Source organism: Myotis nattereri (assembly GCF_964212035.1).
Source record: "Myotis nattereri genome assembly, chromosome: 2".
NCBI lineage: Eukaryota > Metazoa > Chordata > Mammalia > Chiroptera > Vespertilionidae > Myotis > Myotis nattereri.
The window spans coordinates 150,037,911-150,052,892 of NC_138076.1; the positions used below are offsets into that span (position 1 = coordinate 150,037,911).

General features: G+C 44.0%; 1 protein-coding gene across 1 annotated transcript in view; it reads left to right on the forward strand.

Moving 5' to 3' along the window:
• The window catches only part of CPM (carboxypeptidase M), a 70,559-nt gene that overhangs the window by 29,177 nt on the left and 26,400 nt on the right, over positions 1-14,982 (forward strand). The window contains exon 3 of the mRNA XM_081084210.1: positions 13,604-13,701. Coding sequence (XP_080940336.1) covers positions 13,604-13,701 — 98 coding nt within the window. The remainder of the gene's footprint in view (positions 1-13,603; positions 13,702-14,982) is intronic.

Below are 14,982 nucleotides of genomic sequence, written 5' to 3' on the forward strand. Positions count from 1 at the left end.
GCCTCCACGCCCACACTGAAATCGAGCTGGCAACCCTGTCATGTGCCCTGACTGGGAATGGAACCATGACTTCCTGGTTCATAGGTCGACACTCAACCACTGGGCCACACTGGCTGGGCCTTTTTGTAAAAAGTCAATATATTTGTATTGACTTGGCAACAGTAAGTACAGCAAATTTAACAAGCTACTTTGTTTTAGAAATTTGTTAGTTGGTTTAAATGATCTAGGACTGTAGTGTTCAAGTATGCTCAGATCCTTGGCTTTATTAAAAATGAACAACAGGCCCAGCCAGCCTGGCTCAGTGGCTGAGCGTCGACCCATGGACCCATGGTTCGATTCCCAGTCAGGGCACATGCTCAGGTTGCCAGCAAGATCCCCAGTGTGGGGCATGAAGGAGGCAGCCGATCAATGATTCTCTCTCATCATTGATGTTTCTAATCTCCTTCTCCCTCTCCCTTCCTCTCTGAAATCAATAAAAATAAGTTTGATTATTTTGAACAACAACAAAAATGAACAACAGAAAGGAAGTAAATCTCATTTTTAACACTTATTTGAAGGAGGTTGAGTAACTATCATATAGCTTCTTAAGTTTGTTGACAACAAATGTAGGCTGACTTTGTTAAGGGATAAATTGAAAGAATCCTCGGCTCTTTCACAAATATGTGGCCCTTCATTGATGTCCACTGGATAAAGCAGGGCTTCTCCTGAGTCTGTGTACACAGGCTGGGTGATAGCCAGGCCCTTCTTTCTCATACTCTTCTCCTCAGTAGCCACTGATGCTGCCTCGCCTCCCTCCCTCTCCTGTAATAGTCTTGCTGATCTGTTCTAACCAACGCCCAAGGGGGAGTGGTGATAGAATTGAGGCAGAGAGAACAGTTTCAAGCATCTACATTTCTCTTTCTGAGACCCAAAGTCCAATCTTAAGGAAGAGATGAAAGTCATGATTAAATTGCCCAAACTCCAGCTTTACTGATTCCTTATTCATATTCTATGTTAATCGCTTGGACTTGGTTAGATTAATGAGTTGGTGACCAGAAGGCTCAATGATCACATAAATCATATAATCTAAAAATATTTTTATAGTTTTTTTTTTCTGATTGTATAAAAATAAGAAATGTCTGTTCTTTAGTCAACATTCACATTTGCATCAAGATGATTTTTCTTTCTGAATCTATAGGGAGATTAATCAGCTAAGGTGCCTTCGTTTTGTATAGTTTACATAGTAATTTCTACCCCTTCCCTCGTACAGTTCTGTGTTTTCCAAGGGAAGGGCAGCCTGTGAATTTCTCACCTGGGGCTTCATTCTCTCCGCATGACTTCTCGTTTCCGGTGATCAGCTCTGACTTCTCTTGATCCTGCATCTCACCTTTACAAGCTACAGAAGCCTGAAGACAGATCAAACCATAATTTTTTTACCTTTACCTTTTTTAAACTTCCCTCTGCTCCCGTCAGCTTATTTTAAAAATTTTCAAACCTATAGAAAATTTGTAAAAATAGTAAAATAAATAGTCTTCATGTAGATCCTCCAGGTCACATTTACTTTCTCTCTCTCATAAACTCCATCTACAGATTTTGCTAAAGAATCTGTAATAAGAAATGGTAAATGGCATGCTTATTTACTAAGTCCTTCAGCATGCACCATCAAAAATGACTTTTCTCTACCTAACCACAACACACCATTATTAAATTAAGAAAAACAATGATCATTCAATAAACCATTTTAAAGTTCTCCAGTGTTTCCAAGAATGCCTTTTATAACTTTTTTCCCCCTCTTAGAATCCAAACAAGGATTGGAAACACATTGCATAGAGTGTCATATCTCTTTAGTCTTATAACCTGGGATAGTTGCCCTGCCTTTTGTTGCCATTGACCGGCTCGTATTGAGCCAGTTTTATGTCATTGACTGATTCCTAATGAACCAATTCCTCATTGCCAAGTTCCCAGGCTGTCCTCTCACAGTAACGAGGTGAAATCTCTCCTCCACAGCAGAGCCAGACTGGAAATCTTACATGGGTGAGCCTGGAGATAGTTAAAAATCTATGCAATAGCTTCAATCACTTTGGCAACAGGCCCTGTAGGGAAATGTTGGGAAAGACGTGTTTATGGTTAAGGTTTCAGCACAATTTGCCAAGGAGACCTGCTCCTGGGCCTAGCACTGTCCTCAGGCATTCTGTCCTGGGAATTCTCTGTGAGGGATTCTCCTGCTGTCAGGGAGTCAGTCCTTGGGCTTAAAAAATAAACCCACCTGGCTGTTTGTGTGCTAACAGGTGTTGAAGGGCATGCTCTCAAGGTAGCCCCTTCTGCTTCCTGAATCCACACTTCACTTTTTAAAAATCTTCCATGTGTCTGGTCTGTCTGAACTGATCTGCAGACCCTCTGGAACATGCGTTTCTGCTGACTGTTGACATGTGACCTCTATCTATATTTTATGGGCACAGTTTATATTTGAATTTTTTAAAAAGTGCTCTAATACTGTGTCATCTGCTAGGGCCTATAGTTTTTCATCAGCCAATTTGGTGCTCTCAAGCCCCCAAACAAATGTGAGCTTACCATGTTTCTGGCACTCTTTGTAAAGAGTGTGAGGATTAAATGAGATCACAACCCCATCATGCACAAGTGAAATTAATCCCATAACACAGATGAGAAAACTGATGCACTCAGAGAGATTTAGCAACTTGCCCACTACCACATGGCTAGGGGTTTAAACTGGATTCTAGAACCTGCATACTTCATCTTTTTATGAGATGCCACTTAAACAGGCACTGCATATCTTTAAAAAAATTTTTGATTTTTTACAGAGAGGAAGGGAGAGGGATAGAGAGTTAGAAACATCCATGAGAGAGAAACATCGATCAGCTAGCTGCCTCCTGCACACCCCCTACTGGGGATGTGCCAGCAACCAAGGTACATGCCCTTTACCAGAATCGAACTGGGACTCTTCAGTCCACAGGCTGACATTCTAGCCACTGAGCCAAACTGGTCAGGGCTCTTTTAAAAAATTTTAGATGCTGTTTTGAGATAGTGTGCTGCTGAAATACTGGTTTTGATGTCATTACTAAACTATTGAGCCATTGGTGGATTTAAACCTCAGAGCAATGGTACTAGTGCGAAGCCCACCGTTGTTGAGTTGAGCTCTTGAAGGAACCTCATGTTGGCAATGCCAGGGGCTACTGTCAGGGGCTCAGCACCTAGTCTGGGCCCTGGCTTGCTTCACTTTCAAATGAAAGCCTTTTAGGGCACAGACACAGAGAGTAGGATAATGGAAAGAAAAAGTTTTATTCTCCAAAGCAGTCTATGAGGACACTAGAAATTACCTTTTTTTTTTTTTTGCCACTAAAAAATGAGCCCCATGGTAGCAAAATATAGACATTAACGATAAGCAACTCCAACAAACTGCCTTTTCTTTGAATCAAATGGCTATGAATTGACCTCGTCATAAATTATAGCCACGTGACACCTGCAGGAACTCAGAAGAGATAAAACACCAAGTGGGAGAAAGACCCAAAACATCAACACTGAACCAGAATGGCCCTGACCCACCATAAAAGAGAACCTTCACGTGGACAATCAGTGTATAGGGTTAGCTGTAATTGTCGTATCTTTTAAAATAACATTAAAAAAAAATCTCTTTAAGTACTTGTTGTACTTTGGGATAAGATGATGTGATTACGTTTGCCTTCTCTCCCCAGGGACGGAAAACAGAAGTTCTCAGCTTTTTATAGCAGGCGGCCTCTAGGGGTTTTCACTTCGGTGACTTAAAAACAAGTTTCCTGTCTCTATGAAAAAAAAAAAAAAAGATGAGAAGGGAACATGGGGAAATTATGATGGTTGGGGCATGAGAATTGTGGCTGTTTTTCAGAACTCAATTTTTAAAAATTTCTTATAATGTCCTAATTTATAGCTTACAAATTAAAATTTTTAGAGGGAGGGGAACAGATTCATCAGCCTCTGACCTGGGAATAGAGTGGGAGGAAGAGAGAGGGTGGAGCTGGCAGAGGAGGAAGGCAGAGGAATTTTCTAGAGTCCCGTTTTGGTTGATGGTTGGTGATTAATAAGACAAGCCACTTCTCCGGGAGTCTTGACTGTCTTAAAATCAAAAAAGAAGAAAAGAAAATGTATTCCAGCTCAATGCATCTTCAAATTTTTCCTTTCTTTTTTTCAATTGAAAAAGAATCCCTGGTTTAGAAGTGGAGATTCCCTAAGCCTCTCTACTCACTTGTTCAGGAAGAAATAAAGCAGAACCTGACATCTACATTTCTCAGATATTGAAAAACATTAGTGCCACGGGGCAAATGTGTAAGCAAATGAAATTTCATCTCCCCCTGATGTCGGACGAGTCTAACCCAAAGCCAGATCGCTGGTTTAGATCTCGGCACTCTCTCATACGGAAACGCTCCAAGCAGGTGCGTTGCCCTGGGATTGATCCCTGTTCTTTTCAGAGACCACCTCAGTGTGGCTGTAGACTTTTTCATCAATACTGGCAAATAATCTAATCTAATTATTTAGATTAGAGGTGACCCCGCATCCAACTGGACTTCCTCGGTTGTTTATTATTTCATCCCGTCACTCAATCATTTAGCAATATTGGTCAATCACCTATGTGTGTGGCAGGCTACCTCAGTGCTGCCAGCACAGACATGCACAATCCCTGGCTGCAGGGAAGCCTGCGGCTTCCGGAAGTGTTAGGAGCAGGGTTGCAGAAGTGCCGTCAGAGTTCAGAAGGGAAAGTAAGTAGGCTGTAATGGACCCAGGGAGGAGGAGGGTCAGAAAGGTGTTGGATGGAGGGGGCTTTTGGTTGAGCCTTGAAAAGGCAAGTGGACGTTGGCCCCTTTGGGTGGACAAAGGACTATTCATGCAGAAGAAAGAGAATGTATTAAAGATAAGGCCGATGGTTGGCTCTTTCTGGAAATACACACAATTAAGAATGGAAGGCCGAGTCCCCTCTCCCCCAGAGGGACAAAAGCCACAGCAGTAGCCACCACCCATGAGGATCCTAGGGCCCTGTCGGCCAGCAGCCTCTTGGAGCAGAGACCAAAAGGTCAAGGAAACAAAGGACAAAATGGATCTGTACCCAAAAGGATGGATGAGATGGTGATGATTTGGAACCTTGCTTGAGTCCACAGGCAACGCCCCAATAATGCGTATACTGCCGTGTCAGATTTGCACTTCCCCAGTCACTATGCCTGCATCTGCATATCCAAACAGGGGAAAAAATGATCGTCAAGAGAATTAGGACTTTTTTCTTAATTTCATTGACTTCAGAGATAATTGTAGACTTGCAGTGGAAGTATTGGAATTTCACAAAAGACATAGGACTTAACTGGAAAATGGGGAAAAAAGAAAAAAAATCCCTCTAGGTAGCTTAGGTGAAAAAAATGTCCCTTTTGTTTTGCCATTGGTTATGATTTCAGAGCATAATGCTTTGGGCTTTTGTTTGTTTGTTTTTTTACTATTATTTTTCGGATTTTAAAATCTGTACGTACATACAGTTTTCTCTCATTTTTAAACCCTTCCCTCCCCCATTGTGACATTTGCACTTGGAGAACACCCCAGAAAGTGGGAATTCCGTTTTTCCCTTCCAAACTGGAAGAACATTCTTACAAAGAATTTTTGTCTTGGAGAATTTAACAGGGTTCCCCAAGGCTGTGTCTTCAAGGGTGGTTCATTTTCTCTGACACTTGTTACTCACCGTAAAGTACTAGGAGTCCTCAGAAACGGTCTGTTCCTGTACATTACACTGCTTGAGTCAGGATTAGTTTTATTTCGCAGCTGAGAACAGTGGTAACTTGTTTACGGAAATGCATTTGGGAGAGAAAAATCTTGTAAAGCACAGTGAATGTTTCTTCAATTTCTTGTTCAGCCAACGAGGAAAAGACATTGCCTTTATTTTGACCATTAGTCACTTCTCAATCAATGTAAGATCCTGTTGAGCATTAAAAATAAGAGAGAGCGGGAGGCTAGAGCCTGGTGTGTGGGGAGGACGGCACTGAGAGGCCTGTGTGCCCCGGGAGGGGCTTTGCTCCAGCTCGATGCCCTGGAGCCGCCGTGGGATACACCGTGGAGCCCAGGGGCCATTCACATTTGATTAACCCCCAATGATGGAGCCTTTACTACCAAACATTGTGCTGCTTTTGGACTTTATATTTTTCAAACGATGAAAGTGATGTCAGAAATACAAAATTGGTGTTTTTCTTGGCAATATAATGAGTGAGGGATTTACATTTGTGTCAGCCGACTAGAACTGGCTTGGGATAGGTAGTCAGTACCTATTGTTGAATGAGTGTGTGAGAAAACCAAGAGTTAAGCTTTTGTGTAGGATGGTCGCTTACACAATGGAAATGTATCTGATTTTTTTGAAAATTCACACCCAGATTTACCAATGAGTCTGGCCACCTTGGGAAGCGGCGGTCAACCCCTCAAGGCTTCGGTGCAGGTGACAGTGTAGGTGCCGCGCTCAGCTTTGTCTCGGACCTGTGGTCAGCCCGCCTTTGCTGTCCAGTTCCCGATTCCTGAGGTCAGGCACTGTGTTCCAGCACGTTCCTGGACTACCCTTGCCTGCCACCGTGTCTCAGCGCATCCTTAAAGGGCCTCCCTGCCCACCTCGCTCGAGATCGCCCCCCTTTCCTTAACCATGGGGCAAGTGTTTAGGAGCTTTTGGTATCTTTTTTTTTTTTTCTCTTCATGCCCAACTTTGCACTCCTAGAATTGAAAGCATTACCTCAGCTCTGGAGTCATATCTGTCCACATACAAATACTATTTGATGGTGCATGTAGATATAATGAGATTACCCAGGGGAAAAATTCCAGGAGATAGGCTTTGCCAGTGAGGCCTTACTATGTGGTATTTTTTCTTAATATAGTGTTTCCGTACCTTTAATAGTAATATATTGACTGTCCATGATCAGTCGACAAGTACAGTGGATGTGCACGACACCTTACGGTGCTATAAGAACAAATCTGTACAACATGTTTGGCAGGTGATCATTTGGAATAGAGTCGCCCTGGGCAAAAAAAACTGCCCAGCCCCATGCTGCTTCCAGGCAGAGCAGAGCACTGGCTTTTATAACAGTAGCAGCAGGACTCCTGGGACCCCCGATTCCTTTCCAAACTCCTTCTTGACAAGTTCCTGTGTTCATGAACAAGGTCAGGAATTCCAGGCCCAGTGCATAGGAAACGACAGTGAAGCTTCATGGGATTACATGGCTGACTTGGGGGTTGTGTATGGGGGGAGAGCGTTGCATCTGTGTAAGTGTGGGTTCTCAGCTTTGCAAGTATGGAAATGGGCTGGGAGTTCACATGGGCTGGCCAGAACCCTTCAATTCCGTGCAGAAGCCACAGCGAGCCCTGGGCAGTTTGCCACGAAGCAGACATTTGCATGAATTTCGGGTTGCAGAAACAGGATATGTAGGCAGCATATGGGTTTTGTCTATGTCTTTTCTTCTGTTGTTGCTTCATTCACTCTACTTTTTTAGCCTCTTTGTTGACCAGTGGCCAAACATATGGCGGGGAAAACACCTAGCAGCCAGATCCATGAGGCACAGCCACTCCAGACTCCACGACTTTGGGGCTTGCTGTGTCCTTACATAGAAGGCAACTTGGGGGGATACACTGATATACCAGCTTGCAAACCCCTTTTGGGTTTGCACACCAATGGAGCAAACAATATCTTTAACTTCTCAAAGACTCCTCAAGGGTCTTCTCAGCCTCCTCCTTCTGGTTCTTCAGTGGGGGGAAAGAGAAGTATCTCAGCACCAGAAGTGGTACAGAGCAAGCTTGGGTCAGGTTTCCTTGATTTTGTCTTTGATATTTTCCATCCCTCAGGTGACTAGGGCAGGGGTCCTCAAACTTTTTAAACAGGGGACCAGTTCACTGTCCCTCAGACCGTTGGAGGGCCAGACTATAGTTTTAAAAAAGAACTATGAACAAATTCCTATGCACACTGCACATATCTTATTTTGAAGTAAAAAGAACAAAACGGGAACAAATACAATATTTGTATTTGCATGTGGCCCGCGGGCCGTAGTTTGAGGACCCCTGGACTAGAGCATGCAGCTGAGGGGTTAAGAACGGAGCAGATTCTGTGGGTGGGTTACCCAACTTCATGCCTGGTTACAGTGGTCCTTCCACTAGTGGGAATGTGAGTCCCGTGGATTCTGATGAAAACGCAGGCTGCTGGTCCTTACCCCAGTGTCGATTCGGTGCCTGAGGGGCGGAGCTCAAGAATGTACATTTCTGACGAGGTGCCAGGTGGTGCGGATGGACCACACTTGGAGAACCACTGCCTTAGGTCACTTAAGACTTTGTCCACCCGTGTGAAAGGGAATACCAGTACCTCCTGCTCGTGGCTATCTTTGCCACGTGGATGTAGGTGAAATGCGTTGAGCTGTGAGTACTGCTCTGCAAGCATAGCCATTCTGGAAACGTTTGCTGGTGCTTTTTGTCCTTGTTTTGTGTGTCAGTGTTTGGTGTGTTTTTTTGTAATGAGCCATTAGCAGGTGTGAACTTTGGAAGCTGAGTTTATAACCTGACTTAAGTAATGTGCTATTTTCAATTCTTTCTTCTTTCTTTTTCTTTTTTTTTTTGTAGCATAATTTATACAGTTATTTAAAAACATCATTTAAAAAAATTCTTGTAAGGGACTCATCCATTATTTAATTTAAGGCTTAATATGCTATGGCGCTATTTCCTTCCCTGGTATTTTTAAAACGAACAGTCTGTTTCAGGTGGTTGTCATATAATTATGCGTTCTGATTTCTTTCGCATGATAAAATGTTTTTATGTTATAAATTCTGTGCATAATCTCAGTGGACTTGCTGACATTTATATAAAATCATTTCTTGTTGGACATCTACCAATAGAGCATTGGTTGAGTAAATGGTAGTACTTTCATGTATAAGACATTAAGCAGCCATTTAAAAAGATATAGTAGAAGTATATTTGTTAACATAGAGACATATTCACGATTATATGTAAAATGAGATGATTTTACCAAAAGATCAACTGCCTGCTGGATCTATTAGGTCATTTACCGCCCCAGTCTCAGCAGCTTTCACACTTTAATGGGCCTCAGAGTCACCAAGGAAGCCTAGTAAATGCAGGTTTCAGGCTTCCTGCCTCGAGTTTGATGTAGGAGACGGGACTCAGGGGCTGGCATTTTTACAAGGACCCAGGTGATTCTCTTTTTTTTTTTTTTTTTTAAGGACCCAGGTGATTCTGATGTGGGAGTGACACTCCTCCCATTTCTACCTGCGGGAGCTAAACTTAATTTTCCGAGCTTCTCCTACTTTCTTCTCAACACCTAGAGAACTTTGTGGCACTTCTCGCCTGCTTTCTTGTGTCATGTGGATCTTGATGAAGCCTTCTGAATGCTAAGGCTTTTTCCAGTCCTCCAAGCAGGCCCGGTCGGGCTCCCCTGTCAGAGCACTGGGGTTTGTGTCAAGCCCCATGTGAGTCCCTGAATACAGATACTGAACTATTTGGAATCCAGTGTTGTTGACTTTGTAATGAGGAGAAAGAGTCCCAGCATTTCAGAATTCTTAAGCACACCTGGTACTAGCAATAATCACCTTTCCAACCTTGATAGAGAGAGAGAGAGAAAAAAAAAAATCCTGTTTAAATGACCTTGGCAGTCAGGCTGTGAAAAGTAAATAGTTTGTCCTTTGCGTATTAATTCTGGTCTAAGCCAGACAGCCGGTGTTCATTGAGAGGGTGGTCAAAACCCTTCACGAGGCTTGTCATTCCTAAAGCTTTGTGGGAATACTATTATCTTCCGGATTTATTGCCTGGTTTCTTTCTTAGACTTTGTGCCCTTGAGGTTTATTCAAGGTGAGTGTCACATCTTGCAGTTCACTTAGGGGCCATCTGTGCTCAAGTTGAAGTGAGTTTCCCATTAAAGTATTTCTTAGGTTTTATAGGTTTGGTTTCTCTCCTTCCTTAAACCAAATCATATTGGCTATCCATATCAGGTCAGGCTCTGTGTCCGACACTCTCCTTTGTGTAGCAGGCCAGCTGTCACAGATGTAGTGTGATAAGTATAACAATTGGTAAATATTTTGTTGAGATTATTTTGAAATTTTCCCTTACCTATGAGGGAACTAGGCCATATTTTGTACAAACCTGTGATTATCCTAGCTTTAAAAGCACAAATTGCTACCTAAGAGCATTCCCCAGGAGGAAACCTGAAGAGCCAGGTTTGATAGCTTGCTTCTCAGAAAAAGTTCTTTCTTGCTTCTCGTGCAAATGTTAACTTTGTACAATTAACTCCAGATGACCTGCAAATTGGCATTATGGGCAAATAGAAGGTGCTGGTTAATGAAATGATTCTGGCAGATTGTACTTGTCCATATGGCAAACTCAGAATCATTCTTCAGAACTCTGTTCAGACATCAGATCTAAAACCCTACACCTGTAAAGTTTTACATGCTCCCCTTGCTTGGAAAAAGTTAATCATTTCTTTTATTCTACATCCACAACAATACCTTTCACACAGCTCTGTGATCAACTATCACAGTCCAGTGTAGTTACATGTTTGCACATTGATCTTGTCCACCAGGTCAGAAATTCACTGGGCATAGAGTGTGACCTACTTATCTGTACAATCTAATCATCTGGATAAATGCCTGGATAGAGCAGAACTCAATAAGTGCATGTATGAATGAATAATCTGCAATGAACAAGTGGCATCAGTCAGATAAACTGCACTTTGGGGTTGTTTTCTGAGAATTCCTGCAGTTACCAAATTTAAAGCTATCACCTTGTCATGACAAATTTCTCTAAAATATTGTTATAGTAAGGATAAATGGTGAGGCCCTAGCCCATTTGGCTCAGTGGATAGAGTGTCAGACTGCGGACTGAAGGGTCCCAGGTTCGATTCCAGTCAAGGGCATGTGTCTCAATTGTAGGCTCCAGCCCTGGCCCTGGTCAGGGCACGTGCAGGAGGCAACCAATTGATTGATGTGTCTCTCTCACATCGATGTTTCTCTCTCTCTCTCTCTCTCTCTCTCTCTCTCTCTCTCTCTCTCTCTCTCTCTCCCCTCCCTTCTACTCTCTCTAAAAGTCAGTGGAAGAGTATCTTTGGGTGAGAATTAACAACAACAAAAAGAATAAATCGTGCAAAAGATAAGTCGAGCATCTGCTTCTTCCTGTATTCCTCATGGCAACTGTGTGTTCCCAGGCTGTGGGACCCCTGATTTAAGGAATAGAGCTGAAATTCTGTGGAAAACTGCTCTACATTAGCCCATTAGCTACTATTAAATTCCTTTCCTGGGCTCTTGAATTCCACAGAAGGCTTAGCTATCACAGATATTTGAACGTGTATATATGTGGTAGACATCAAACACACAATCCCCAATCTCTAATCCTAAAATGTATGCATTGAAAGAGCCAGATGATATAGAATTGAAAGGGACCTCTTCCCTTTCCTGATTAGGAAACCAAGCCTCTTGCGAAAGGGGCATTGTCATTAGTGGAAGGAGCGCCAGAATTGTAATCTAATAGGCAGGATTCCGGTCTTGGCTCTGGGGCTCAAATCACAGTCTCCTCCTGGCTGGCTGTGTGATCATAAGCAGTTTACTTCATATTTTTTGAAGATCAGTGTTCTCATTTGTAAAGTTTGGTTAAAGACCCCCCTCAGTGAGTTATGACAAGGGATGTCCTGAGGTGCTGTGGGCCGGGGATAGACTGATGTCTGCACAGAGCGAATCCCCAGAGACTGCCGTCTCTGTCCTTCCTGCCCCCATCACACCCTCTGTGACACAGTTAGGACTTAGAGGTTCTCCTGGGGTATTATTAGGGTATGCGTGGTTCCCAGTTTACAAGACGCCTGCACATCAAAGATGCGCGGACACTCACCACAAAGGAGCTGTGTCCCACCAGCATTTGAATACAAGAGTCAGTTTCTCACCTTAAGAACAAGCTCCCTTTGGAGTTACATGTTTACTGGCTGTTGATTTTTTTTAAATCTATTTTTCCCTTTCCTTGCCCTGAGAATTATGGCACCTCCCAGTCAACCATCAACTACAATTGAAGTTTGTGTAATTATGTGAATTAGCAAGATCATCAACATATATATATATATATATATATATATATATATATATATATATACACATATATATACATATATATATATATATATATGATAAAAGTGTAATATGCAAATCAACCGAACAGCAGGACGACCTTCTGGACCACCACGCTATGACATGCACTGGCACCAGGCCAGCCAAGGCGGGTGCGATGCAATTGGTCGGGGGAGCCCTGCCATCACCCCACAATCGCCCTGCAGAGGGAGGCCCAGGCCACCCTCTGCACAGCAATCGATTGTGGAGCCCGGGCCGGGTGGGTGGGGTCTCCCTCTTTGGGGCAATCGATCTGGGGGCCCCACAATCGATCGCCCCACAGAGGGAGGCCCAGGCCACCAGCCAGTCATGCCGTGGCGCGTGTGCGGGGCCGGCCAGCGATCGCCCTGCAGAGGGAGGCCCAGGCCAGCCAAGCAATCGCACCCCATGCTTGTCGCCTGCAGAGGGAGGCGACCAATGGTGGGGAAGAGGGGGGAAGCACCACACCGATGGCAAGCAGTGGCAGCGGCGGGGGTGGGGCCAGCTGCCAGCAGCCAGGGGAAGGAAAGCCCCAATAGGACCTGATCACCAGCCAGGCCTAGGGACCCTACCTGATGGGTCCCAGATTGCAAGAGGGCACAGACTGGGCTGAGGGACATCCCTCCAACCCCCTCCCCCTTGCATGAATTTCACGCACCAGGCCTCTATTGCACCAGGGGGCAGACGTTCCAACCAGTTGCTATGACATGCACACACCACCAGGGGGCAGACGCTCAACACAGAAGCTGCTGAGCTGCGGTGACTGTGGTTCTCGGGTGACACACCTGGAACCAGAGAGGAGGGAGGCCAGTTCTGTGGTGTGTCACCCGAGAACCACAATCCAGGACCCCTTGGGGTATGTTGGAGAGCTGGTTTCAGCCCAATCCCTGCAGGCCAGGCCAAAGGACCCCACCGGTGCATGAATCCATGCACCCAGCCTCTAGTTTTCTATAAAGCACTAGAAACTCAGAGCAAAGCATATAATAAGCATTTTGGAAAAACAAGATCTATGTCACTCAATAAGTCTTCAGTTTTTTTGGTTTTGGTTGGGGTTTTTTTAAAATATATTTTTATTGATTTTAGAGAGGAAAGGAGAGGGAGAGAGAGATAGAAACATCAATGATGAGAGAATCATTGATCAGCTGCCTCCTGCACCCCCCCTCCCCCCCACTGGGCATGTGGCCTGATCGGAATCGAACCTGGGATCTTTCAGTCCACAGGCCGACACTCTATCCACTGAGCCAAACCAGCTAGGGCTAGCCTTCAGTTTTTAAGTATCACATTGTAAAATAGTAAGTTAAATATTTGTGCTGAAGCGAAGGGTCTGGGCTGGCAGTACACTGGGGGCCCTTTAAGCACAGCGGTGCTAGTCGTGAACTGGAGCATCATGAAGCTTTAATCAGGGGAAGAAGCAGTGGTTGTTTCCCTTGGTCATTCTCCCAGAGTCCATTTGTCATTTTAAAAGACAGCTTATTTTTCGGTCTTTTTTTTTTTTCTTTATAAAGGCAGAAACCTGTGGGTTCTTGTCGTGGGACGCTCACCAAAGGAACACAGAATCGGGATTCCAGAGTTCAAGTACGTGGCAAATATGCACGGAGATGAGGTATGTATGGGGCCTAAATAGGTGAAATGTCACCACAGAAACTCCGCTGAGGTCTTTGAGCTCTGCCTGAGTGCCAAGAGGCAGCACAAATTACAGCAAAGAATCTGGAACGGTCTCCTGTTGGGCCTTCTTAGAGAATTAAGCAACCAGAACCCAACAACCATCGCAGGCATTTGGTTGTTTATCCCCCCGCCCCAACCCCCCCATCAGCAACAAGGTGACCCAGCAAAGGAGCTACATTCTGTTTCAATTCCAAGCAATCAGAAGATCCCAAATTACTATCCAAACTCATAATATCTGGGTTTTTAATGCTTTTGTCACTTGGTCTTCATCTAATACTCAATGTTTTCCATGCTCAAGTTTAGACAATCAAAGTTAGGGTTCTCTCATAGCCACCATTCTACAAACACTCTAAAATTCCATTAATGCCTTGTCTCTTTTCCAACTTAGCAGGGATAAATTCTATTTTTATCTTGTTTTCTGTTATTTATTTTATATTTTGCAAAATACCCTTTTACTGCTCCTACCTGCCCTGCCATTCTTGCTAGGCATTTGAAAATGCTTACTGCTATTTCTCACCTTACATCTCAGAGTATTTTAAGAATATGACAGCTGGCCCTAGCTGGTTTGGCTCAGTGGATAGAGCATGGGCCTGCAGACTGAAAGGTCCCAGGTTCAATTCCAGTCAAGCGCACATGCCCAGGTTACAGGGTCAATCCCCAGTAGGGGGTGTGCAGGAGGCAGCCAAGCAATGAATCTCTCTCATCATTGATGTTTCTATCTCTCCCTCCCTTTCTGAAATTAATATAAAATTAATTTTTTTTAAAGAATATGACAACTGTAGTATTTTTTGTTCGCCAGGACTTCCTACAACTAGGCAATCAGATGGAAGGCAAAGATAGTTTATAGTCATCACATTCAGGAAAGTTTATGTAGGAATAATGTGTAACGCCCTGTAAAACACACTTAACTTTAAGGAATGTCAAAGTAAACGCATATCCAGTAAGTACAACCGGCAGGCTTGTTAAAACACTTCTGAAGTTGCAATCGTGTGGGTGGCATGCTCTAATCGAATGCTGAGCTTCCTGTTGTGGCTTACCCCTCCCCGAACTCGGGCTCTACAGGGACAGGACACACGCACGCACGCAGGCAGGCATGCTGCCCAACCTGTCCTGCCACAGACGGTTCTTCTTGAATCTGCAGCTATGATACAAACGCTTGCCTCCAAGAAAGAGGCTGATCTTTGAACATGATTTGTAGTTGGGTGGAAGTTCAATCCCT